Genomic DNA, 24,299 nt, shown 5'->3' with positions numbered 1-24,299 from the left:
CGTGATCGAAGTGAGGCTGACCTCAAGGCTGAGGACGAAGTGACGGGGCTGATGGTCGTTCGCAGAATTGGTGGCAGCAGAACAGCAGTAACAGTAGCAGACGCGAACAGACCTCGAAGGCCCCATTCGAGAGCCGCACTTCGGTCCCTGCCAAGGCAGCGGAAAACCTCGCCGCCGGTGTCGCTGCTTTAAGGATCTCCGGGGGAAGTGTCAGGCTCCGTGAATGGCGCTAGTATCACGGCATCTGGAGCCGTTGATAAGTGCCGATCTAAATGTAAGAATCATTTCTCCTCCATCAATCACTCTCTTTCTCTCTCTTCCTCTTTCAGTATGAGGTTTGTCAAACGCCTGTCAAGAGAGTTAGTCAAGAGGACATGACACAGGAGGAAGATGGGGAGAACTCTGCCCTGAGCATCCCTCTCGGCGAGCCGCCTGCACCAACTGACCATGCGCCTGACGGTAATATCCATGAGAGCAAGCGGGATTTCACCGCGACCTGCAGGATTATAGGGTGCTTTTTCGTCTTCTTCATCACCTGGGGTGTTGCCTCCTCATTCAGTGCCTATCAAGCTTTTTATCAGAAGGACTTGTTGGCCTCTCATACGCCATCCGTCATATCATGGGTTGGCACTCTTCAGGTGTCCTTGATGGGACTGACGGGAATTGTCTCTGGGGCTCTTTATGACAGAGGCTACATTCGAACGTTGTTGGTTGTCGGGGGTTCACTGGTCACATTCGGCTTCATGATGCTCAGCCTTGCCAAGGAATACTATCAGATCATTCTGGCCCAGGGCGTCTGTATTGGATTCGGTAAGTACTTGGCCATAAGCAAATTGTTATGGTACCGTACTGACGGGTGTCCCAGGTAATGGAATGCTATACATACCCTCGATAGCCGTCATCAGCCAGACATTCAACGCTAAGCAACGACCACTTGCGATCGGAGGATCATCTTCTGGAGCAGCCGTTGGAGGCATCGTGCTGCCCATCATGTTTCGTCACTTACAACCCGAGATCGGCTTCGGGTGGACCAACCGCATATTCGGGTTCATCATGTTGGGCATGGTAATAGCTGCCTTCTTCCTGCTCCAGCCAGATCCAAGGCACAGACGCCTCCAGGGACAGCTGTTCGACCCTTCAGCCCTCAAAGAGCCGCCGTTCGTCGTCCTTTTGGTCGGCTTATTCTTTGTCTTCCTAGGATATTGGGTGCCTTTGATCTACATTACGCCATACGCCCAGTTCTCCGTCAAAACGAACGTCTCGTACGCATTTTATCTGCTAGCCATTCTGAACGCGGGCAGTTTCGCCGGCCGAATCCTCCCTGCCTTCGTCGCGCACAAATTCGGCCCCGCGGTTGTCCTCGTAGCTGGCGGCATCGGTCTCGGCGTATTGATATTGGCGTGGATCGGGATCCACAACGTCCCCGGCGTCACCGTCTGGGCCGTGCTGGTGGGCTTCATGGCAGGCATCACAGTCGCCATCCCCGCCGCGGTGGTTCCTCTGCTGTCACCGTCGCCGAGTGTCGTGGGCGCAAGGACCGGCATGGCATGGTCTGGCTCCGCTTTTGCAGGTTTGATCGGCGGCCCCATTGCCGGTGCTCTCGTCAACACGGCCACGGACGACTACGCGCACGGCCAAGCCTTTGGAGGTGCTGCCAGTCTCTTGGGCGGTCTGCTGCTCATATACCCTGCAATCACCATTGCCAGGGGGAACAAGCGTTATCAGAAGCCTCCAAACAACAATGTATGACAAGGACGAGCGAAAGGTGGTACTAGAACTCCAGCACAGACGGAATGGTGCGAATCGCCGTGGGTTGTCCAGCTACATATTTTGCAAATCCAGGGCAAAGGGCAGCATCTGACAGAAATGAATCAACTGATACACCATATCTTCTCCTCTAATTATATCCGACGCACGCGGATGAGTTGTCTTTGTACAGGATCCAGCCCAGGAAGGGTTGTGCACAGAATATAGATATAGACATAGACTTGAACATGGCAGCATATATACGACTATACACAATATCACATCTTGACATAGTCATTCGTTTTTGTCTACTACCTTTGCTTATACCTTGGCCATCCACCGCCACCTCCAACCCAAACACGCCCATCGACTGAGTATGAACGTCCCCATGCTCACTCCCGCGACGACACACATGAACCCGACCATGATCTGTGGACCAGCCGCCTCTACCAGCTCACCACTGATGGGGATACAGACGAGAGCCGCAAGGCTGCCGATGAAATAGGATGTGCCGTAGAACCGTCCGAACTGATCCGCCTCGCAGAGCTGACCTATGCATGCCGGGGTCAAGGCCATCCACGAGCCAGTGCCGAAGCCAAAGAATGCGGCGAAGACGTAGAGCGCAGCCAGGGAGGTGTGGCCTAGTGGGAGCCAGACGGCGACCATGAGGATCAAGGTGAAGAGGATCATGAAGAGGAGGGTGTTGAAGCGGCCCACAAAGTCGGATATGTAGCCCGGGATGATCCGTCCGAAACAGGACGAGGCATTGAGGACTGATATGATATAAAACCCTGTGTCCGGCGGGAACTTGTCGCCGTAGTTCGCGTATGTCGGGAGAATGCCCAGCGCACCAAACAAAACAATTTCAAACCCAAAGACGCTGATGGTAAGGAAGGTGAATTTCAAGTCCCCAAATAGTCCCAACGATATGATTGCTTTCTTCCGTGCTTCAGCAGACGGCGGCAAGCGCGGCTTCATCAACGCATTTGCGAGGACCAAGCATGCTAGGAACAAAAACCCCAGGATACGCATAGACCACGCGTATCCATATTTAGGGAGCGTGGCCCTCAGGATCAGAGGGATCGTGACGCCGCCAAAGCTCGACCCCACCATTGCGATTCCATGCGCGAGACCTCTCCTTCGCTTGAACCAATGGCTGACCACAGCCAAACCAGTCGTAGTCAAAGTTGCGCCAGCAATGCCACCTAGGAATCCGAGGCACAGTAGAAACTGCCAGTACTTTTGACATTCTGCTAACAAAAAGACCATGACCACATAACTTATACTCCCTATCAATGCAATCCACCGTGGGCCGTACCGGTCGAAGAGAGGTCCAACCCAGATGCCCAATCCGAGAGCCAAGTAGACAAATACAGAAGGAATCCAGCCGATGTCGCGGGATGTGTAGGCCGATAGCTGGTGCATCTGAAGGTGTTCTTGGATTGTTCCAATAGACACCATAAACCCAAAGGAAGCAAAGAGAGCGAGGAATGCACCAGTCAGGACAAGCCAGGCTTGAAGGCCGCCTTCAGGAAAAGTGTCGTTTGGTCCATGGCCTGGTTCTGCCTCGTCAACATCAAGTGTTGTGATCTGTTGCTCAGCATCGCCGTAGGCATAGGCTTCTTTGTGAATGTTAATGGCAGCTGCTGCTTTGGCCTCGGAGCTGGTCTGTATTGGTATTGTGTCACCCTCGGCTAGAGGAACCACGTCTTGCTGTGGTTGGTTATGAGATTCTACCTGCTGAATCACAGGGAGTGCGGCCGTGTCCATTGAGGTCGAGATAGGTTTCGAGGTCTTCGATAACAAGACAGAGAGAAACAAAAAGCAGTCGCCCTCTGCAAATCCTCTGAATTTGTCAAACCCACGATCGTCATCACGCCCTTCGAGAAGTCGTACTTGTCGGCCAGAATTTTATGCAACCAAGAGTAAGTGGGGGATGGAAGTGGAGAGCGCAAGCATTACCAAGACGCTCTTCTCCGTCGCCAAAGAGTGGCTTCAGATCTCCGTAGTGGTATTGGCATCTCATTGCAGTTCCGTAATTGGAATGCGGCTTTTCATTCCCACGCATGTACGGTGTCGAATCATTGACATCAGTAGCCCGCCTCATCGACGTTGAGTGATCGAGGACATTGTACCCGTTTCCGCGGCTCAGACTTGCCTTTTTTCAGTCTTCATGGGTCGACTTGGCGGTTACAGTCGCATCCTGGAGGAGTGCTGCATCCAGCGCAAGTCGTGCAGACCTCAGAAGTATCTGTGAATTGTCATCATAGCCGCTCCATCAATACCCTCCGCTGGTCCTAGGCGTGGAACTGGTCGATTAGTCCGCGGCTCTTCCCGTGTTGCAATGGTGCCGAGAAGATCAACTTTCGTTGATTAAGACGTCTGTCCCCTTTGTCCTTCCTTTGCCAATATCCATTTTTGCAGTCCTCGCGCCGAATTGAATAGCCCTCTTCCTTTCTGCAGCAACTCTCCGCATACCTAGCTTCCACGCAGCTAATCTCAACAACATCTTCGATGGCTCAAGATCTTCGGGTTTGTGTACTCGGCGGGCTTCCTCATAATGCTTGGGGATTTCTTTTGCCGACCTGAACCCGCATTTTTCCCACACCGGAAGACCTAGAGAGAATCTCACGAAATCTTCATCTAGATAAGGGTAACGCACCTCTTTGCCCCAGTGACTCAGAACACGGTCGTCCCGGCCCAAATTACGAGACCCGATCCGATTGAGATCTAGCTCGAGTTCGTCCGCCAAGTCGACAAATCCACCCCGAGCAAAAGCTGCAGCATGTCGCGAATACCCTGCATATAACTCGTCCGCTCCCAAGCCCGAAAGAAGGACTCGAGCGTGAGAGGTGTAGAGTTCCTTCGGTGGATGCTGTATTTTTGCGTTTTGGGATAGAATCCCTGTACCCTCAGCGGCAAAGAAGAGTGCCATGGTGATGGACAAATCCATTTCCGTCTTGTGAGGGTGCATCAATCGTTGTATACTGGCTTTGCAAGCCTGTGACTGTTTGTAAGGAACGTCAACTGCCACAAATCTCCAGTCTCGGTCCGGGCACACTTCGCAAAGTTCTGCAAAGCTAGAACGACCAGTGACTCTGTCAGGACAGAGTTCATAGGGCGAAACTGTGGCATTTTTCTTCGCAGCTATGGACCGTGGATTCTCAAATGCCACATTCAACAGATCTATACTTTCTGATTTGGGCAGAAGATCATGTGCAAGGCGAGCTAGCAGCGTACAGTCCAAGCCGCCCGAGAAGAGTATGGCGACTTTTGAGGAAACTGGCGTATCCTGACAGTGGTGGTGATTCGGAATGTCCAGGAGTCGTAGCTCAAGAGCAGTATTCAACAGCTCCAAGAAGCGATCCACAGTTTTCGAAGTCGGCATCGATTCAACAACATCCAAGTGGCCAAATCTATTAATCGCGGGAAGCGCATTCGCCCATGGAACTTCGCCACGTATGATTGGATTGTGTTCCACAGAGATGAGATGGATGGCATCAGTAGACACCTCTTGATCCAATGCGCCAACAGGTGTAATGCCGATACTACACAACGTCAGCGAGTCTTCATCGCCGCGACTAGTGAGCAAAGAGCGGCGCCCAAGCCGATCTCTCCCATAGAATACGGTAGAATGAGTAGCATCATAGAAGACAAATGCAAAAGGCCCCGCTATGTTTGTCAGCACTTGGGCAATACGTCGCTGGTAGTCACCATTTTCGGTCGACTGAGAGGCACGCAAGAGAAGATCAAATATTTGGACCGAGTCATTTCCTTCGACTTTGACTCCGTCCACTTTCCATGCCTCACCATTCCAGCAGAGGATGGATCCTGAGATATGATCTTGTAACGGTTGGATCTGGACTGAATGCCCCCGCAGTGCCAGGACGGTTGAGACAAAAGTCAGGTACAGATCGTGGGATGGTGGGAAAGCAAGTTTGACATTCAACTCTTTGTAGCTGTCAGGTCCACGTGCTTTGAGCTCACTCGCCGTAAGGGGATCGGGTAGGATCGCCCGGTTTCTTGCGACCGAGAAGAAGATGCCGCACATAGGGCAATGGCTTCAGATGCTGTGTGTCCGGGCTAATGGGGTACGCAAGTGTACGCAAAGAAAGAAGCACAAGAGGAAACAGGCGTGGATATGAAGGAGAAAAGTGAAATTGCGGAACAATCACCGTGCCAAGAGATATAGAGGGCTGACCAATCAGACGCTGACTAGGATGGATACCGAGTCTTGCGAGTCCACGTCCAAGTTCCACCTCCAAACGATCGGTTGGCAACCAGCCACGCCAGTTGCACGATTCCCGCTTGGGGAAACTCAAACTGCGCTGGTGGCCTTGCAGCATCTCCGACAATGATGCAGGGCTGCGACTGTCATCTGAATCCTTGAGGAAGCGCATCAGAGCAGTAGCACCTTTGCTCAAAGGGGTATTCTCGACCTTTTACTTGAGATTGCTTGCTCCTCTCCTGTTGACAACGGTCTTCTTTCTCGCTTAGACGGCGTCCTTCTCTTCCCCGTCGCGTGACGCCTCGTCAGCCTGTCCATGCTCCATCATGAACCAGCACTAGATCGGCGATCCTACAAGCCTTGAAAACCGAAGAACTTGGAAAACATGCCACAGATCCTCTCAAGCAATCAACTTTCCATCTAAGAGAGGTCGTCAATGTCACCCAACAGCAATCATGCAGCCATGGACGCCAGCAAGAAAGCCGTTTCGTCGGAAAGTATTTCATCCGACCTGATCGACCTGGAACCAGAGGGCAGTGACATTGCTCCTGAAAACAAGGTCTCTCAGGATGTATCCTCAGAAAAAGGAAAGGATCCAGAGTCGGATATGACAGACAGGATATCAGATCTTCGAATCGGACCAAGCAAGACTGCGAGCACACGTGTTTCTCCTCCGAAAGTCCTTCCATCTACGCCTCCTCCACCTGAGCCGCCTGCCGCCAGCGAGAAGCCTTACCTCGATCCTACTCCCAAAACACCCGCAATTTCAAGGCATCCATCGATGAGGACACCAGGCGAGGAATATGATGAGAAAGATCCGGCTTATAACCAAGAAGCGGAGGACAACACCGCGGAAACACCTTTTCAGAAGTCCAACAATGATCCTGATGTGGAATCCACGTCGGAAATCCAAAGTATTATAGATCAGTTCGACGATGCATCGGCGGCTCCTTCAAAGGAATCAATAATGTCCCCTCGACACGAATTGAGCGGACCCATTCTTGGATCTGGTGGCAGTTTTCCACCTAGAAGGTCCAGTCTGGAACACTTGCGATCAAGAGATATGGACGCTCTAGCATCGCCGGTCGTCTCCCATCATTCCGAGAAGCCTTTGCCCTCACCACCTGCAGGTGTCCTCAATCATGACTCGGGTTCACCGAAAAGCCCTCCGATCAAAAGCCCAACCCAAGCCTCGTCGCCCTCTCTTCCGATGCAGCCTCCGCCTCCCGAGCCTGAGCCTGAACTACCATTTGACTTTCACCGATTCTTGGAGCAACTTCGACATAAATCCGCCGACCCAGTGGCCAAGTTCCTGCGGTCGTTTTTGATTGAGTTTGGAAAGAAGCAATGGATGGTCCATGAGCAGGTCAAAATCATCGGGGATTTTCTGGCCTTCATCACCAACAAAATGGCTCTTTGTGAGGTATGGCGAGAAGTGTCAGACAACGAGTTCGACAATGCCAAAGAGGGTATGGAGAAGCTCGTGATGAACAGACTATATTCACAAACATTTTCTCCAGCGATCCCACCGGCTCCTCCGGTTGCACGATCACGGTCCCGAGGGAGGAGAAAAGAACTGGAAAAATCTGATATACCTGGGAGACGCGGTCAACACCAAGAAGATGTCGAACGAGATGAAATCCTAGCGCAGAAAATACGGATTTACAGCTGGGTGCGGGAGGAACATCTCGATATTGCGCCGGTTGGGCCGAATGGGGAGCGATTTCTCAGACTGGCGCAGCAGGAGCTCCTCAAGATCAAGGGGTATCGAGCACCTAGAGACAAAGTGATCTGCGTCTTGAACTGTTGCAAGGTTATCTTTGGACTCTTGAAAAATGCAAAGAGCTCCGACACTTCGGCAGACTCGTTCGTGCCTCTGCTAATTTACGTTGTCCTCCAAGCCAACCCGGAAAATCTCGTGTCGAATGTCCAATACATTCTTCGATTCAGGAATCAGGACAAGCTTGGAGGCGAGGCGGGTTACTATCTGTCCTCGTTGTCAGGAGCAATTCAGTTCATCGAAAGCCTGGACCGGACGACCTTGACTGTTAGCGACGAGGAATTTGAGCGCAACGTTGAGAATGCCGTAGCGGCGATCGCAGAGCAGAACCGTCAGGCCGAACAATTCAGCCCACTCACGTCGACCATCGCCGAGAAATCGTCACTTGCAGAGCCAGAGCTCACACCGCGAAACTCGATGGATGTGACGTCGACCAGTCCTATACGCCGGGATCCTAATCGGCAATATAGCACCTCCGGCGACGGCTCCGATGACAGTGTAGCAGGTCTCTTGCGGACGATCCAGAAGCCTCTTTCCACGATCGGCCGCATATTCTCTGACCAAGACACCTCATCCCAAGAGCGCAGACCGAGTCCTGCACCTCAAGCGGCTCCGAGGCTGAACCCGGGTGTGTTTCAGCCGCCACCAGCTCATGGCGGCGCAGCCCCTTCGTACGACGCCCAAGAGGCTGCAGCGAGACAGGCAAGCGCGGAAGCGGCGGAAGCTCGACGGATTTCTCGAGCCGAACACAGGACGGTGGTTGAGACGTTGTGTGGCATGTTCCCCAACCTCGACAAAGAGGTCATTGATGACGTGGTGCGGCAAAAGGAGGGAAGAGTAGGACTTGCCGTTGATGCTTGTTTAGCCTTGACAGCAGGAGGTTGATCTCTGGAGATGTTATTCGAAGCTTGCCACCAAGAGACAGCATAAGCAATCCAGCGAAGAGGGAAGCCGCAAGAGGAGCAGGCTCGGGAATCGATCATGGATAGATCTGCTTTCTTTTTGCCCGTAAGTGCTTCTATTGGGCCGGGCGCCCTGGTGTAGGATTGACGATATACCTAGATCACCCTGCAATATGCACCACGCTTATAAAGCTGTATTCATCGCACGGCGCTGCTGGCCCTACACCTAATTTTGAATATTCATATGAGATCAGCAAGTTGAGCAGAAAGTGTTTCATCATCTATTTGCCCAGCTTTGTCATTTGATGAGCTAGTTAGTTAGGTTTCCGCCCTTGTTTGACTCTCTGCGACTACCTAGTATTCTTTGAGTGGATGAGAAGTCATGGAGTGGTTACAATGATGGTCAGGCCAGGCTAATTGAATACTTGGCTGAAGCTATAGACGGTACTGGGCAAGAGAGTTGCTGCCGATGAGCAGACGAGGACGGGGGAGTAGGGGATGAAGAGAATGCAATCATAATCATAATCATATCACATACGTCGCTGTCTCGCTCCCCTCCACTTCGCACGCGGACAGGTGCCATGTTGGTCTCCCGCCAGAATATGACATCTGGTGACGTGGTATGGTGGTATGGCGATGTGTGTGCTCAATCCCGAGTGCTCGGATGAGACTAAAGTATTCGTAGAACGAAGGTGCCCAGAGATAGAGAGAAGGCCGGTGTCGTTTTTTGGGACTGCAATATCGCTGTCGTCGTTGGCATCGTTGCGGCCTCCTTCCCGCCTTGATGTTCCTACTCGCATGCACAGTCCATCAAGACCCTGTAGGTACTCGCACAAGTACCCAGGGCGGTTGGCTCGCAACTCCTCGTGGACAGTCCTCCTTCTGAACCCACCCACGGATCCCTTGACAAGGAACGGAAGGACGGAAGGGTGTCTTCCGCCACACGTTACCGAAACGCGTGCACTGGAAGGATTGGACGCTATGGTGACTCGTGAGACATGGATCACGAGTATGTTGGTGGAGAGAAAGGAATCGGATCTCCAGTAGTGGATAGGCGCGACAGGATGCCAATTGTTCAAAGTGGAAGTGGAAGGAACGAGGTCATGGCGTTTCGGGGAGGAATGATGGATATACTTGTAAGAGTAGTTGTAGGACCGGCAGGATGGGCCACATCGTCACGGAGAGCGGGAGATCGACTTTCTTGATTGAGACCTGTCATGGTCATGATCATGGTCATGTCCTGTCATGATCATCTGAACAGAGAGGCCATGGTTGGATTTTCGTGGTTAGATGAGACGTTGTTCGAAAGGAGTACCTTCCAACCCACCTACTCACCAACTCAGAGGTACGAGTAGTCGTACTCGGTAATATCAGACCAGATGTTGCCAAATCCTTTGGTGCTGTTGTCTGGGTACGAGTAGAGAAAACGCACAGACTCTAGTGGTGCTGGGAGATCACAGTCTCACATGATGAGATTTGGGCACTGACTGGGGACAATTGACCCAAACAAGCAGCATCTCTTTTCACTGACTTGAGACTGACTTCTCTCCGTCACCTCCTCACTTTGGATGGACCATTGGCACGGAAAGAAAATATCGTCCTTCTCAGGAGTCCCTCGTGTACGTTTCTTGGCAAGAGCCAATGTCTCGTGATGGCGCTTCTCTCGCGTTTGATGGGGAACTGGTTGATTGCGATGTCGACCCAGCTGCTCAGTTACTCAGTTCACCCAGTCGTCATCTTCAGCTCACACTTATCCTCCACATACCAGCACGTCCCATCAAACCACCGTCTGACATTGACGATCACATAAGGAGCCGAGGAGTGGACCTACCGCGCTCTGTAAAGTCAACATTTTGATCAGTCTCCCCTAAATTATCCTTCTCTCAACTGAGATCCTCATCACAAGTATCTGCCCTATGTGCTCAACAGAGCAATCTCCCAGACAAGCCCTTACACGAGTCCCGTGAATTCAGAAAAGAGGAGAAAGAAGGCTGCCAACTACCAGGCACCAGGCTACACTCCACGATTTCTTGAATCCGGAGAACAGTGCGTTTATAACAAGGCTGGTAAGGCAGAAACACTGAAAAGTCTGGGGATTTTTGCCACTCTTGCTATTCTCTCCGATGCATCCTCTGGAGTTACTGGAGAGAACACAGCACGTGCAGCCGCCTTCGGATCCGATGTATCAACAGGTTGGATTGGCTGACGAGGCTAAGAAGTCGATAGCCTGGTGGGGATGAGCCAGGGCTCTACCGCTATTACTGAGTGTGTACTAGGGAGGTACTGGGTGGACCGCCGCGGCGTTTGACGAGGCCTTGCAGCTGGTAGCCGCCGAGGCGACATGAAGCCAAAAATCATTTGAGGACACACATCGAGAAAGTCAATCTAGATCGACCTCACGTTGAGGACAAGCTGAACAAGGGACAAGTCAGGTCAGGTGCGGCATGGGCCCTCGCGAAGAGACTTTTTTGGATGACATCGATGGCCACTCAGTGCACTGACTGTGCCACTGCCAACCCTTTTTGTTAGGAAACGGGAAATCCCTTTGGACCGTACGAAGATGGCTGGAGCCTCTGTTCACCATACGAGCATATCTTTGATCTCCTCTCCTCTTGCCACCCCCGGATACAGACTCCTCAAACGCACACTCCCCAGATGGGTTTTTCGAGAGGCGGCGTCTGGTGTTTGGCTGCTGCAAGGGTTCTTGAACGGGGATTTTACGGAGTCTCCATTTCTTGGAAAACAAAAACATGGCGTGCCATGGGCCCGGACGGAGGGCCACCACGGGCCACCAAGTTGGTTTTGCTTTTGCACAAAAGCCTTTCCCTTGTTTGTCCACCCGACTCTGGATTCCCATGGAATTAAACGTCCTTGCCTCATTCGTCAGCTTATTCTCACTACGACTCGAATGCTCGTATGAGGTTGCTCGGTGCCGAAACCACTACTGCTTCTCACCCTCTGGGCCCTTGCTCAGTCCCTACCAATCCACTCATCTGACGTGGAGTTTGCCTCCAGCTTTTCTCCCTTGACGACGCCAAAACTACCATAGTCGTAGTCCGCCCCGGAATAATTGGTCCCAAGAATTTTGTTCCCCTTACCCCCCTCCCCCCTCTTCCGATGATGCTTGTGATCCTCTGGGCCATAGCCCTGGGTATGCATCCACGACGACACTCTATTTCCGACTCGGGCCGGATGGTAATGCACACTCACGGCCTTGGCTCAGCATATTCCCCTTCGTCTTGTAAATTACGGCCGGTGGGAATGGGACCAGACTTTAGCACTGATTGTTTTGAAACTCCCTGGGAAGAACGGCAACCGGCAAGAGCACTTAGTCTTATTTTCTTACTAAGTTGAGTCTGAGAGGGGGCCTTTACTCACTATAAACCCTTTTCCGTCCCTCTACCTTCCAAGTTCCCTCTTCCCAGAAGTGTTGGAATTTACTTGCCGTCTCCCTTATCCGAGAATACAGCCGTAGTATCGGGTGCTCTTCCCAACCTCGACGCAGGTTCCAGTACCAAGGTGGAGATCTCTATTCTTATATACCGATCTCACACTCTCAGTCAATATGTCTTTTATTGACCTCCTCTTCCCCCAGAAGGAGCTCGAGGCTCTGGGGAACAAATGGCACGAGCCCGCACCCAAGAGGAGGAAGTTGGACAGTGGGAGTATTCAGGTGGTGAAGGGGTCTTTCGGGGGTCAATGTAGGCCAAGCAGCAACGAGCAATACCTCCAACAACGTCGTCATCGAGTGTCGACCCCAGCCTCTCTCCAATATGGCCGGCCGCCGTCATCCTCGCTCGAGCATACGAATGTCCGCGGCACCAAGAGAGCCAACTCGGACTCTCAGTCCTTCAGCAGCACACCCAACGTCGACGTGGATGCCCAGATGACCAAGGCCATGTCGTGGTTACCGAGCTTCATCGAGCCGTCTCTGGTGCGGAACTACCTTCAACATCTCCACCCCAAAGACCGTCACCGCTACACCATCTCCCACGTGCCGAAGCCAGACTCGAGACCGAGAGAGAGACAACCTCAGCCTCGACCATCTCCGCCCAGTGTCGTCGAGGAAGCGCTGTCTTCACCAGGATCTCTGATTGCCGACACATCGGCGTCTCCAGCATCTACCGACAGCTGCCCTACTCCGGCGGCCATTTGCGAGCAGTTCCGTTCGGGGCCATTTGGACACATCTTTGACGGGATGCGCCTGACGGACAACGAGCGAGAGATGATGGAAGATCTGCTGAGTCCATCTGCGCCGCTCACCGAGGACGGCGTGGCATGCGGACAGCAAGCCCCTCTGAAGGAAGCACCCCCGACGATCCAACTAGCACCCGAAGACTACGCCGAGATTGACCAAGCACTGCTCCAGAACATGACTACTCCATTGGAAAAGCTTTCTGGGAGACCAACGGGCTTTGCGGTCAGCGAGTCCACCTGCGCGGATGACGAGTATGACGTGCACTCGTCGGGATTGAGTCCTGCAGCTGAAGAGACAGAAGCACCAGGGGCCGGGGAGGCGGAGACAGCAGAAACAGCGGAGCCAGTGGAGGAGCAGACGACAAGTCACCGGGGATTCGTGGTGTACGACTACAGTGTTCTCAGCGTGGACGACTTTTTTGATTTGGACGAAGCGTCTTCGAGCTGATGAGGGGGTTGAAGGATTTGGGATTATGGGATACCCGGGTTTCTTGGACATGGGACATGGGACACTGGACATGGAAACGGGGGGAAGGATGGGCGGTGGGATGGATGGGATTGGATTGTGGTTTTCCAATTCCCCATTTCCCATTTTCTCACATGTCAGGTCAGATCAGGTCAGGTCTGGGTGTGGATGGATCTATTAATTGTCTACCTACGATTTATTCACTCGAATAAACGAGTAAACGAGCAACCGAGCAAAAAGGGCTCAAAAAGTCAACGAGTATTTCTAGTTTTTGGCCCCAATGATACCACATGATGAAGATGTTGATAACAGAGCGAGCGTATGATTCCTGTTTAGTTTATTTGCTTTTCTCGGTTTTCACATGTCCTGGACGAACATCATCTCCCCACTCCCATGATCCTCATCCTCATGATGGAGATGAGATGGACAGTCACTCAGTCAGGCGGGCGGACAGGTGGTGCATCTTCCGACCACACACGCGCGCTCCAGTCACCAGAATCGGAAGGTGGATTTGAGTGAGCGAGTGAGCGAGTGAGTGAGTGAGCTTACCCTTACCTATGTACTACATCCTACCTACAGACGTGGACATAGACACGTATGTGTTAATGTTACCTACCCAGTACTCCTACTCACTCGTACTGAGCAGACAGGGTCGAGGGCATAGAGGGAAGAGGCAAGAAATGTGGCTGCTCTCGACCGCCGTCGACCATCAACACCAAAAAAATTTACAAGGCACGTGTAAGTGATTTTATCCACCTACAGCATGCCTGGGCCTTGGGGACCTGACCTGGGTGGCCCCCCTATGGAAATTGGTGGGGTGGGTTAGGTGGGTGGCCCCCCGGGGAGGGGTGGGTGCATGCGCTGGGTCCATACATACTGTAGGCGCATCAGGCGCTAAAGAGTGCCCGGATATGATACCCACGGAAACAATGTTGAAAGTAAACAGAGCTTACGAGTAACCCCCTAACACCTAGCATCTAACACCTCGCACCTAGCACTTGGGTCGTAGTTCCATCGGAAGTTGATGACTACGCCTCGACCATTGTAAACCTACATACACTCGAGGTAGGAAAAGCCAAAACCACTTACTACCAACTTACAACTCATCTGCTGGACCTTACTGAGCATTTGGGCATTTTACAAAACTCCCCCCAGAACCGTGAACCGTCCCCCTTTTGCCCCTTTCGCCTCTGGCGGCCCTCTGACGACCCCCTCCCCCGGATTCATAATCAGAGTTATGACGCTGTCAAATACGTAGTGACGAGACGTATACCTCGTAATGCCACCATAAATGCTCCGGGAGGTTGCTGAGCTCATGCGCATAATGAGGCCGACAACCCTTGCAAAATCCAAAAACCGTTGGGATGGCGCCAACAGAGATCATGCATTGGGCTCTGGCTACCTAAAACGGAGATGGGGGAGGGGAGGGGAGGGGAAGGGACGGGGACGGGGGTCTAAACGACGACAAACCATGCAGTAGTAAAGAAATCATTACGAGGTTACTAGGTATTCATGAGAAATTTCCCACCGGAAGAGACGTACCTCGTAGGAAAAGGCAAGCCACTAAAGTGACTATTCCGGTACTCGTACACAATACTGGCATAATCAATTGGAACATTTGGAACATTTGGTTTAACGAGTAGTTGGCATCTTTGTTCCGTTTCCGTTCCTGTTCCGTTCAAAGGACACAGCCCACTTGTACGCATTTATATAGCCGCGGTTATCTGATCGATTGTTAGCAGCAACAATAAGCTCCTCCAGATGAGAGGAGGTACATAGTTGGTGGTAGGTAGTCTAGACCCAATCCCGCCTGCTTGAAAACTAATTACATTACCTGTACACAACTGGTCGCTAAACGGAACAGGGAAAGTTTTTCTTTCTAGTCATCAGATCGTGTCGGATCCGACAATTCTTGGATTCCAGGGGAGGGTGCGCCTTGTCCACATACGAGGTATCGCCGAGGCGTGCAGAACTGCAAAAGCCACCGGACCGAGCATTACGAGTAACCTCTTACCTGTGGTGGTTGATGCCTGGCATTGCATCGCATCGCAACGCCGTGGTGTTTCAAGACCAGCCATACATCTATTGTACGTGGATATCTATACACTACATGTACAACTACATCTCTGCATTCCAGACTTTCTCTGTCCTGCCTCCGTAACTACTCGTACCCCGTATCTACCTAGTCGTACTCTCACACCTACCAACTCGTACTCGGAAGAATCTCAGAGTTGTGTGTTTCCGGCCAGCGGACGGAGCGGCAACCCGCGGTCCGCCAACTGTGGTCGGCTGATTGGTTGATTCACACATATGTCGATTTAATACCAGGACTACGTCGTACGTCTTTAACCGTGGCTAAATCTGTGACCAATCGCCGCGCTGCGCTTTCACCTGCGTCTACCGCTTATGCGACACCACCACCACCCCTTGCTTGGGATTCAAGCCCTGGTTCTTTCCACCGTCTCATCATCATCATGATCACATCACACATCACTAGGTACCCTCCTCGATACGAGAAAAAACTAGGATATTCACCGATCGTTTGCCAGAAACCTGCAAGGACAAGGGGATCAAGGGCGTAAGGATCTACCCCCCTGAAAAAAAGGGTTGGGAAATAGTACGAGGTACATTTTTGTACACTGGCATACTCCGTGCCTACATACTCCGTAATCCAACTTCCTCCGCCCCGGCCTTGTTGTTTAGTCTTTCTCAGAAGTTCTCCAGCCGAGCCTTGCATGCATGGATCCATGTATGTATGTATGGGGCGCGCCGTGTTTCGTTGATTGATTTAAGTGAAGAAGATACCAAATTTGCCGTGTTGCCGCATTGCCGCGTTGGCCGCCTCGTGGGCCGTAGGCCGCGTTACGGCCTCGTTTTGGCTTCCACGACCGCCTTACGAGGACATAGACAGACAGACGGCCTGGACCTTCGGCGCCGATACTTCCGAAATAGGTACTCCGTAGTTGACCTGTTCGGACTTGTACAGTAGCATAGCAGTGCATGGCGTACTCTGACGAGTTGTCGCCGAGTCTACTCGGTCGTAGATGCTTGGTCGCCTGTTCATGGATGTACCGAGTACTACATAGAAGACGGGCCTGGATAGACAGGGCGACTTGCACCAGAGACACCAGGGACCATCATACTCGAGGGAATGAGATACAGAGATTATTGGGTACTCGGTACTCGGTTCTCGGTACAGTACCGAGCCATGTACATCAAGTGTATGAGCGAGACACTTCATTCCAGTTCGTTCACGACCATTTCGCTGAAGGTACTCGACTCGGCACTGAGCAACCAGCCGAGTTACATACATACATACATACATACCGAGTACTGATTTGCACTTCTCGCACCGAGTACTATGCCGTCTATGCATTCATGTGTATGTACTTGTCCTTCCACACGTACGAAGATCCATCCATCGAGCCATCCACCGACTGTTCACTTGTACTCATCCCGGTATCTTGTATTGATTAGGTACTCGGAGATAGGTAGGTAGGTATGTATGTATGCACGGAGACTTCCACAGCCTCGTCGCTACAGCTGATGTCTGATGGGGTCGAGAGAACGGGGAACGCGGCACGGCATGGCATGGCACGGGGAGGACACACAGACACAGTCCGACTATGGAGCATGATGGGATGCCATGTGCTGGTGTCGGGGAGAGACGACGAGGCTCCGGGCACCACCAACACCCCCATTTTCTATCCTGTCGGTGAGATGTCCGAATCCAACTACATACCCAAGACCTGTGGGCCACGATGGTTCATCTTGAGTTGGCATTCCCCACGTACAAGTACTGTAGATCTAGTCGAGGGCGATCGTGGATTAGCTCATATGTACCGTCAAGGTGGAATATCACTACTCCGTAAAAAAGACAGGACTTGGCCTCATGTGTTGCTTCTTCTACTACCATCTCCCTCGGATCGCAGCCATCAAGAGCTCAGCTCCTAGGCTTCGCTTCGTCCCATTGTGCTCTCTATGTACGATACTCGGTACAGCCTGACCACTGACCAACATATGGCCATGTCTGTACCTTCTAATAAGTCATTGTTCGTTGCTCATCAAACAATCCCCACCCAACTGTCTAGACACATTCATGCAACTCTCAGCCGGACTTCTAACCCCACCGATCGTCCCACGTCCCGTGTCTCCTGGCTGTCGTCCGCCTAGCCACCGTCACTTCAACCTGACCCTGCCCAGCCCCCTGACTCTGACCGTGGCTTTGTCCCGAACCAGGTCTCGAGCCTGCCACGCTGCTGCCGCTATTGTTGTTGCTGCTTCGGCCTTGGCTAATACTGCTCGACTGCGCATGTCTGGCTTCTCTCCTGGCTCTCTGCTCTGACACGGGTGTCGATGTCACAGGCGTGCTTCCACCGCTGCTGTGTCCTTGATATGTTCTTGTAGAAGTTGCCGAATTGCCGTCCTTATCCGCCGTCGCCCTGGCTGAACCAACGATACTCTCTCGTGTACTTTGTCTCGACAGACGATGCGGTCCAACCATACCTGTGGCGGCAGTTGACTGGCGAGGAAGCCTGCTCTTGTTCACCGTCATCTCCGTCACAACGCTCGCTGTGTTGGCTCGGGTGAGGCTGGGCATGACAAATGCCGGAGAGTTCTCGCGCACATACGTCGACCCGTCTCGACTGGCTGGTCGCATCACGTTTGTGCCATTGACGTAGACACCATTGCGCTGCCGACGCGGCGTCTGTGCGACCGGAGGTTCGTACATGTTCATACTCGCGCGCTCGGATCGCCCCAACTGAGGTGAAGTTGGCATGCTCATCTGCCGGTCCAGGAGATGGGGTGGCGTCGTGGAGCTGGTGCGTCGTTGGAAGCCTGGGTGCTTTCTTCGAGCGCCGTTTGTGGCTGAGCTGCCACCTTGCCCACTTTTGATGCTCACATTGTCCGTCTCCTCGCAGGATCGAATGAGCTCGCTGGCCATGCTGCGGACAAGCACCGCAGAATCGGAATACGAAAGTTCTCGGACCACATCGTACAGACCGTACTGGTCCAGGAGGTAACAACCTTCTTCTGTCGAGTCGCAGATGCTGCCAATGATACGAAGCAGGTTGAGACGGATGGCGGGTTTATTATGACCCAGCTTTTGGCCCAAGATGTCGAAAATTTGAGAGCTTCTCGCCATCGATGCTGCCAGAGGTGGCGAGAGTCGCAGCAGCTTCTGCAGAGGCTCTAGAAGGTTTTCAAATGAGGTCGACTTACTGCTAGTCAACGCTGCCACGATCGCAGAAATAAAATTCTGATTCTCCAACAAGTGATCTTCGACTCGGGCCGTCTCTTCTTGAAGCCAGGTGAAGATTGCATCCAAAGCCGTCACTTGCCAGTAGGGGTCTGACAACAACGAGACATAGAAAGCGAGGCCCTTGTTCTGCCAAAGCTCACGGCGAGCAGCCCTGGTGGAATGAGCCATGTCACAAAGAATGGGCAGTGCAAACTCTTTGACCGGAGTCTTTTCTTGCTTGACGATTTTGATGAGAATCGGAATGATGCCCACGAGCGCGGCATCTTCTTGACGTCTTTTCGATAGACGGCAAAGGTTGTATATGGTGTTCAGTATCTGATTGGACATCTCCCTAAAATGCGGCTTGCTCATGCTATTGCTGAGGAGTTCAGATAGAACATCAATAGCATTCGAATTGTGAAGCGCATCCAACGTGGTCGATAACATGGACAAGTTCTTGATGAATTTCAGCATCGTGACTTGGTGGGCTGGTGCCATTCTCTTGAGATTCTTCAAAACCCGGTGCAGAACGGTCCGTTCAGCCACCAGCTCCTTGACATAGTTCTCTGCCTGGGAAAAGACGAAGAAAATGCTGGCGATCCGGCCTTCGCACAAGTCCGCCAGCTCTTTCTGCTCGCCAGAGTCTGATGGCTCCATCAGAACCCGGTTCAGGACGAGCGACAACGGCTCCAAAACCGAATTCCGAGACAAGATTCGACAGAAATCGTTCTTGGGGGTCGATCCTTGTAGTTCAAACACACTCCAGATGCCATTGACTCCAATCAGCACCAATTCTCGATCATCGTCGTAGTCGTCTTCAAGAAAGTCTACCAGAACCGTCAAACCCCCAGCGCTGACAAACATCTGGAGAATGAGGGTGGACGTTTGATACATTTGTCGGACGAAAGCTGCAGCTTCAAGGCGAATCTCTCGAGGAAATTTCTTCGAAGCGAACTTGTTGATCTTTGGTATTCCCCCGACAAAACATAGATTCTCCTGGACCTCTTCATCGTTGAAAATGATGGCGTTGACAATCTTGAGAAGATTGAGGACAATGTCTAGACGCATGCAGTCTTCTAAAATCTCCAAAATCGGGAGCAGGCCATGCGCGCTGATGATGACGTTCTTTGTATCCGAGAAGAGGTCGAAGAAATTCATCAAGTCCTCGGAAATCTGTAACAGTGCATCGTCGTCCTGCAGGACTTTCAACTGGCCCACGAGAACCTCCACGTCTGTCCGCAGTCGCGCGTGCTTGTCGCGGGCAATATTTGACTCCAGGTCAACTTCTGGGAGGCCCTCCTCGAGTTGTGCAAAAGGGTCATCCTCATCCTCGGCGTCCGGAAGCCATGATAGATTGGAGATCTTCGAGTTTAACATTAGCTCCGAGCCATCTTCGCTCTCGGCTCTCTCAAACACTGCAGTTGTCTGCGCAAAGACATCTGAAAAGTCCTCATCCTGCTCGCTCTCCGCGAAACGCTGAATCTCAATCGAAGATCGCGTCCTCCGCATAGACAGTTTGTTTCTAGGAGCCGGATTCCTCTTGAGACTACCGCCTGTCTTGGGTGGTCTCATACTCTGAATTAGATCGGTAACACTGGGCGAACCTAGAATTTTGGAAGGCGGGTCACCCTGTGACCGCATCAGTCCAAGTTTGGTGTCCAAAGTGAGTTCATTCCCTTGGACGATATCAGAGAAATCCTCGACAGAACTCTCCCGGTACCGTCGTGTTGGAGGTTCGTCTTGTTGTACTTTCGGGTGCGGTGGTTTACTTTTGGAAAGGTTCGTTGTCTGACGAGCGGATGGCAATGAAGCTTTGCGAGGCATCGGCGTGGGCTTTGCCTTTGGTTTGAGAGGCACCTCAGACTTGTGTCTCGCGTGACGAACCTCCGGTCTCTTCGCTGGCGCAGTAGTGGCAAGGCGGACTGTTTTATTCATGTCCACATCGGCCAGCGAAGCGGCTTTGAGTGTCGAGTCCTTGTCTTCCATTGCCTCATTTTCTTTTCCAAGTGCACTCTCCATTGAAGCGAAAGCTTTCAATCTATCAGAAGACAGCATGCCTCCAAAGTTGTCGTGAGGTCTCAGATGCGGCAATTGGAAAGTGCTTGGTGAAATAGCCGTTGCGAAGTCATCGTCCCAATTGTCCTCGTCCTCAAGTGAGCGAAATCTAGTGGTGTTATCCTTATTGAGGAGTGGGATGGGAGATTTGGTATGAGATTTGGTTGGACGAAGCATGTCCTTTGCCACAGGTATTGGGCTGGCGGTCGAAGCATTCGAGTTCTTCCTTATTGAACTGCCATTTGGAGAATCCTTAAGAGCCTCGTTCCATTCTTGGACACTCTTTATTGCCTCGTCATACTCAGTGGAATTCTTCGGCCTGTCCGAGTTGGTCCTTCTTGCATTGACTATCCATGGATGCTTCAAGAGCTTCTTGGCCGACACTCTCAAATTTGGATCTTTCTGAAAACACTGCATCAAGAAGTCCAGAACAGCAGGTGATGCGCCTTGCGGCAGGGGGGGGTGGTCATCATTTACAATGCGAAACAGAGCAGGCATCGGCTGAAGGTTGTGATATGGCGGCTTTCCGTCGAGCAACTCGATTACTGTGCAACCCAGACTCCATATATCCGAAGCGGTTGTTGCGCCTGTCAACTCGATCACTTCGGGGGCCATCCAATAGGGGGTTCCGACGACGCTGGATTCATGTAGTCCTGTGGTGCGGCTTGCCACGCCAAAATCTGCAAGTTTGACCAGTCCTTGCTTGGTGGTGAGGATGTTAGCACCCTTGATATCGCGGTGTATGACGCCCTGGTCGTGGAGATAGACCAAACCCTGGAGCACTTGGGACATATAGAGAGCCACCAGATTCTCGGGAAATCGACCAAAGTTCTTGGAGATCGAATGGAGGGATCCATTCTCGCAATATTCGAGTATAATGTTGAGGGTTTCGGGCGTCTTGACGAATCCGTTGTATTTGACAATATTGGGGTGATCAAGATTCTTCAAGAGGTCAATTTCCAGCATAATGACCCTCAGTTCACTTTTGGGCAAATCTGCAAGCTTGATCTGCTTGACAGCCACCGTCTCTCCCGTGCCCCAATTCAACGCCCGGTAAACAGAACCAAAGGCACCTTTACCCAGGCAATCACCCAGTTGATAGTCTTTCAGCTCGGCCACATCCTGCGCCTTGGTCTTCTCTTTCTCCTCTCTCTTGGACGGACTGGAAGGAGGCTTGGGCGTCCTGGTGACCTTGAGACCCAAGCCGTCGACTGCTCTTGTAGTAGGGACATCTTCCGGGGGTTCGGCGGTGCGAGCAGGCATCTTGATATCGAGGAGAATAAGAAAGGGAGGGAGAAGCTAAAAGGGCAAGGCGGAATTGTTCTCTCGCATTGTCCGTTGGTCCAACTGCAGTCTGGTTGGTGAGAATCAGAGTGATTGGTAGCTGGTACAGCGGCCAACGCAGGATGCCGGGCGATGGTTTGGGACTGCACCGTGTGGCTGCGGCATCAAGGGTGGGTGTTCTGAATGCCGCTGACTCGTTCTGCGCAGTAGCGGTCTGTTGATGGCTCTGTCACGCAGGAAATGATCGTGGACAGTCCCCAAAATGGCATGAAATGAAGACATTGAACATCAGACAAAACAGGTCCATCAATGCGGAAGGCACGAGATTGGACTGGCTTGACTGGGCTGCCAGATGAGGTCGGCTGCTGTTTGGTCTACTAGCCTACTAGCTCTCGCTTGCAGTTGTGTGTTGCAGGTTGCAGGCTGCAGGGCGATCTGCGGCCCTATCCAGGCCTATCGTACCGAGACCTCCACTCTACCGTCAGGGACGCGTCAATTGTCATCGCAGCACGCGACTTTCCTCCCAAGGTACCCGCCTCGTCTATCTAGGTACAGAATTGCACACTCTCTCAGTGGTGGTCACTCCTGCTTGATACAAGTCTGTTCTGCAGTCATCTCTGACCGCTGATCTGATGGTCATTGCTCGAGTGGGTTGTCTACTGCTACATGATCGATTGAGGAGAGAAGATCCCCTCCTTCTGCTTCACTAACAAGTCACAGATCGCCATGTGGCGTCAACTGCCAGCACACACAGACGCCCGTCCACAACTGTCAAGGCGAGCAAGACATTCCTCCTGATCCAAACAGTCGGTCCATGATGCTATATTTGTCCACAACCGGATGTCTGACTTCACCTAGCCCAGCAGCCAGAATGCCCTGGGCTGCGTATCGAAGGGAATAACTCAGGACACAGATAACCCAGACGTAACCGACCATCCTGGTTTTCCCTGCCCAGTGTCAAACCTATTTCCTGCACCTGATTAAAAGGGGAGGCAATCGCTTACATGTGTCCTTCAAGTCCTTCCTCTTGCCCAGGTATACGACAAGGTCTTCAAACATGATCGCAACAGGCTGGACCATGAAGAAATAGACTTGGCACCAACCAAGGGAAGAATATGGGCAATTGAGGGCACCAGCATGATGAATAAGTGCCGACACAAAGAAAGCGTTGTATAGCTGCAGATACCGTGAGGCCAAAGTACCATTTTTGACTCTCAACAGGTGCAGCAAACACTTGTTCACACTCTCAAAGATCCGACGATGAAATTGATGCCTCAAGAGCTGATCAGACGAAATTAGTACTCCAGCATGGGGGAATCTACTCACCAACAACACCCCCATATGTTCCTCACTGTATGACCCTTTTCGAAGAATGAGCCGAAGATTGGAGGCCACGATTGAGGCATATAAAGCCCAGACCCGACAGCGAACGCCGCTCCAAGGTAGTAGCTGAAGCCCAACGTAATGCCACTGTAGAAGGCAGAACTCCATCCGAGGAGAATTTGTTGCCAGAGTGGGATGGTGAAGATGTCGGAGACAGTACTAGTCCGTGCTCCACAAACCGTCCAACGTATATACCATTGATGGACGTCCATGTAGAGAAAGCAGTATGAGGCTCTGGCAATCTGCTCTAGGACGAATCGACTGCATCAGTTAGAGGGTGAATATACCCAGGTGTGGCTCTTCACCTGCGAGAAAGATGTTTTGGGACTTTGTCAACATTCTTGACGCGCCAATTCCAGCCAATTCCACGCATGGTTGTAAACAGGGACACACTCCACTGGAATTTTTGCCAGAGAGTCATCTTTTCTATATCGTCGGCAGTCTCGAACGTCCCATCTGACTTTTCTCGACAAAACGTCTGCTCGGCATTATGCAAGATCTCGAAGTCGATGCATCTGATCAAGATCAAGCAAATGTTGATGGCATTCAGATAGTCCTCTTCCGGCCTTCCGGCGGTGTGTATTCGCAGGTTCGCAAGAATGCACAAGATCGCCGACATGGATGTTATTTGGCGAAACTGTCCTGGTGAAAAACATAAGCTAGCAATGCTAATGACTCCTGCCCCGATCACACTTGGGCCGCCTGATTGAAAGGGACGATCTGGAGGAGGAAACCATTTTGGATCCATTGCTGAGCCACAAAAAGAAAGGGAGACGGGAGCAGAGTAAGAGCGAGGGCAGTGTGAATGGGAAGTATCTTTTGGGCTGAAGATATTACACAACCAAAAGGCCGATGACAACCAAGCTGTACGAGGTAAACGTGCAGGATGCGAATACGAAACAACGGTTGGCACAACGCAGCCAGCCCGGCATGTACGTAGTGGCGGGAAGGCCGTCATCAAAGTGTCTCTTGTTTGTCATCGAGAGTCTCGGGTGACACAGGAGCGTTGTTGTCAA

General features: G+C 52.0%; 7 protein-coding genes across 7 annotated transcripts; 3 read left to right on the top strand and 4 right to left on the bottom strand.

Moving 5' to 3' along the window:
* Positions 1-223: 223 nt before the first annotated feature.
* Positions 224-1,749, top strand: AYO21_01966 (hypothetical protein; the record flags this gene model as incomplete). Its single annotated transcript, XM_022651947.1, has 3 exons — positions 224-274; positions 330-810; positions 866-1,749. The coding sequence occupies 3 exons, from the start codon at positions 224-226 to the stop codon at positions 1,747-1,749; spliced, it is 1,416 nt and encodes a 471-aa protein (XP_022515691.1).
* Positions 1,750-2,067: 318 nt separating this feature from the next.
* AYO21_01965 (hypothetical protein) lies at positions 2,068-3,516 on the bottom strand (the record flags this gene model as incomplete). Its single annotated transcript, XM_022651946.1, has 1 exon — positions 2,068-3,516. One exon carries the CDS (start codon positions 3,514-3,516, stop codon positions 2,068-2,070), a length of 1,449 nt encoding a protein of 482 aa, XP_022515690.1.
* Positions 3,517-4,105: 589 nt separating this feature from the next.
* On the bottom strand, positions 4,106-5,797 carry AYO21_01964 (hypothetical protein; the record flags this gene model as incomplete). Its single annotated transcript, XM_022651945.1, has 1 exon — positions 4,106-5,797. One exon carries the CDS (start codon positions 5,795-5,797, stop codon positions 4,106-4,108), a length of 1,692 nt encoding a protein of 563 aa, XP_022515689.1.
* A 640-nt stretch (positions 5,798-6,437) lies between these two features.
* Positions 6,438-8,639, top strand: AYO21_01963 (hypothetical protein; the record flags this gene model as incomplete). The annotated part of the gene is made up of 1 exon (XM_022651944.1): positions 6,438-8,639. The coding sequence occupies one exon, from the start codon at positions 6,438-6,440 to the stop codon at positions 8,637-8,639; it is 2,202 nt and encodes a 733-aa protein (XP_022515688.1).
* A 3,582-nt stretch (positions 8,640-12,221) lies between these two features.
* AYO21_01962 (hypothetical protein) lies at positions 12,222-13,301 on the top strand (the record flags this gene model as incomplete). Its single annotated transcript, XM_022651943.1, has 1 exon — positions 12,222-13,301. The coding sequence occupies one exon, from the start codon at positions 12,222-12,224 to the stop codon at positions 13,299-13,301; it is 1,080 nt and encodes a 359-aa protein (XP_022515687.1).
* A 4,138-nt stretch (positions 13,302-17,439) lies between these two features.
* AYO21_01961 (hypothetical protein) lies at positions 17,440-21,879 on the bottom strand (the record flags this gene model as incomplete). Its single annotated transcript, XM_022651942.1, has 1 exon — positions 17,440-21,879. One exon carries the CDS (start codon positions 21,877-21,879, stop codon positions 17,440-17,442), a length of 4,440 nt encoding a protein of 1,479 aa, XP_022515686.1.
* A 792-nt stretch (positions 21,880-22,671) lies between these two features.
* AYO21_01960 (hypothetical protein) lies at positions 22,672-23,902 on the bottom strand (the record flags this gene model as incomplete). The annotated part of the gene is made up of 4 exons (XM_022651941.1): positions 22,672-22,847; positions 22,905-23,181; positions 23,253-23,544; positions 23,589-23,902. The coding sequence occupies 4 exons, from the start codon at positions 23,900-23,902 to the stop codon at positions 22,672-22,674; spliced, it is 1,059 nt and encodes a 352-aa protein (XP_022515685.1).
* Positions 23,903-24,299: the final 397 nt, after the last annotated feature.

This window comes from Fonsecaea monophora (genome assembly GCF_001642475.1).
Source record: "Fonsecaea monophora strain CBS 269.37 chromosome Unknown Scaff8, whole genome shotgun sequence".
NCBI lineage: Eukaryota > Fungi > Ascomycota > Eurotiomycetes > Chaetothyriales > Herpotrichiellaceae > Fonsecaea > Fonsecaea monophora.
The sequence above is the reverse complement of the archived record's forward strand: the minus strand, read 5'-3'. Positions and strand labels throughout refer to the sequence as shown.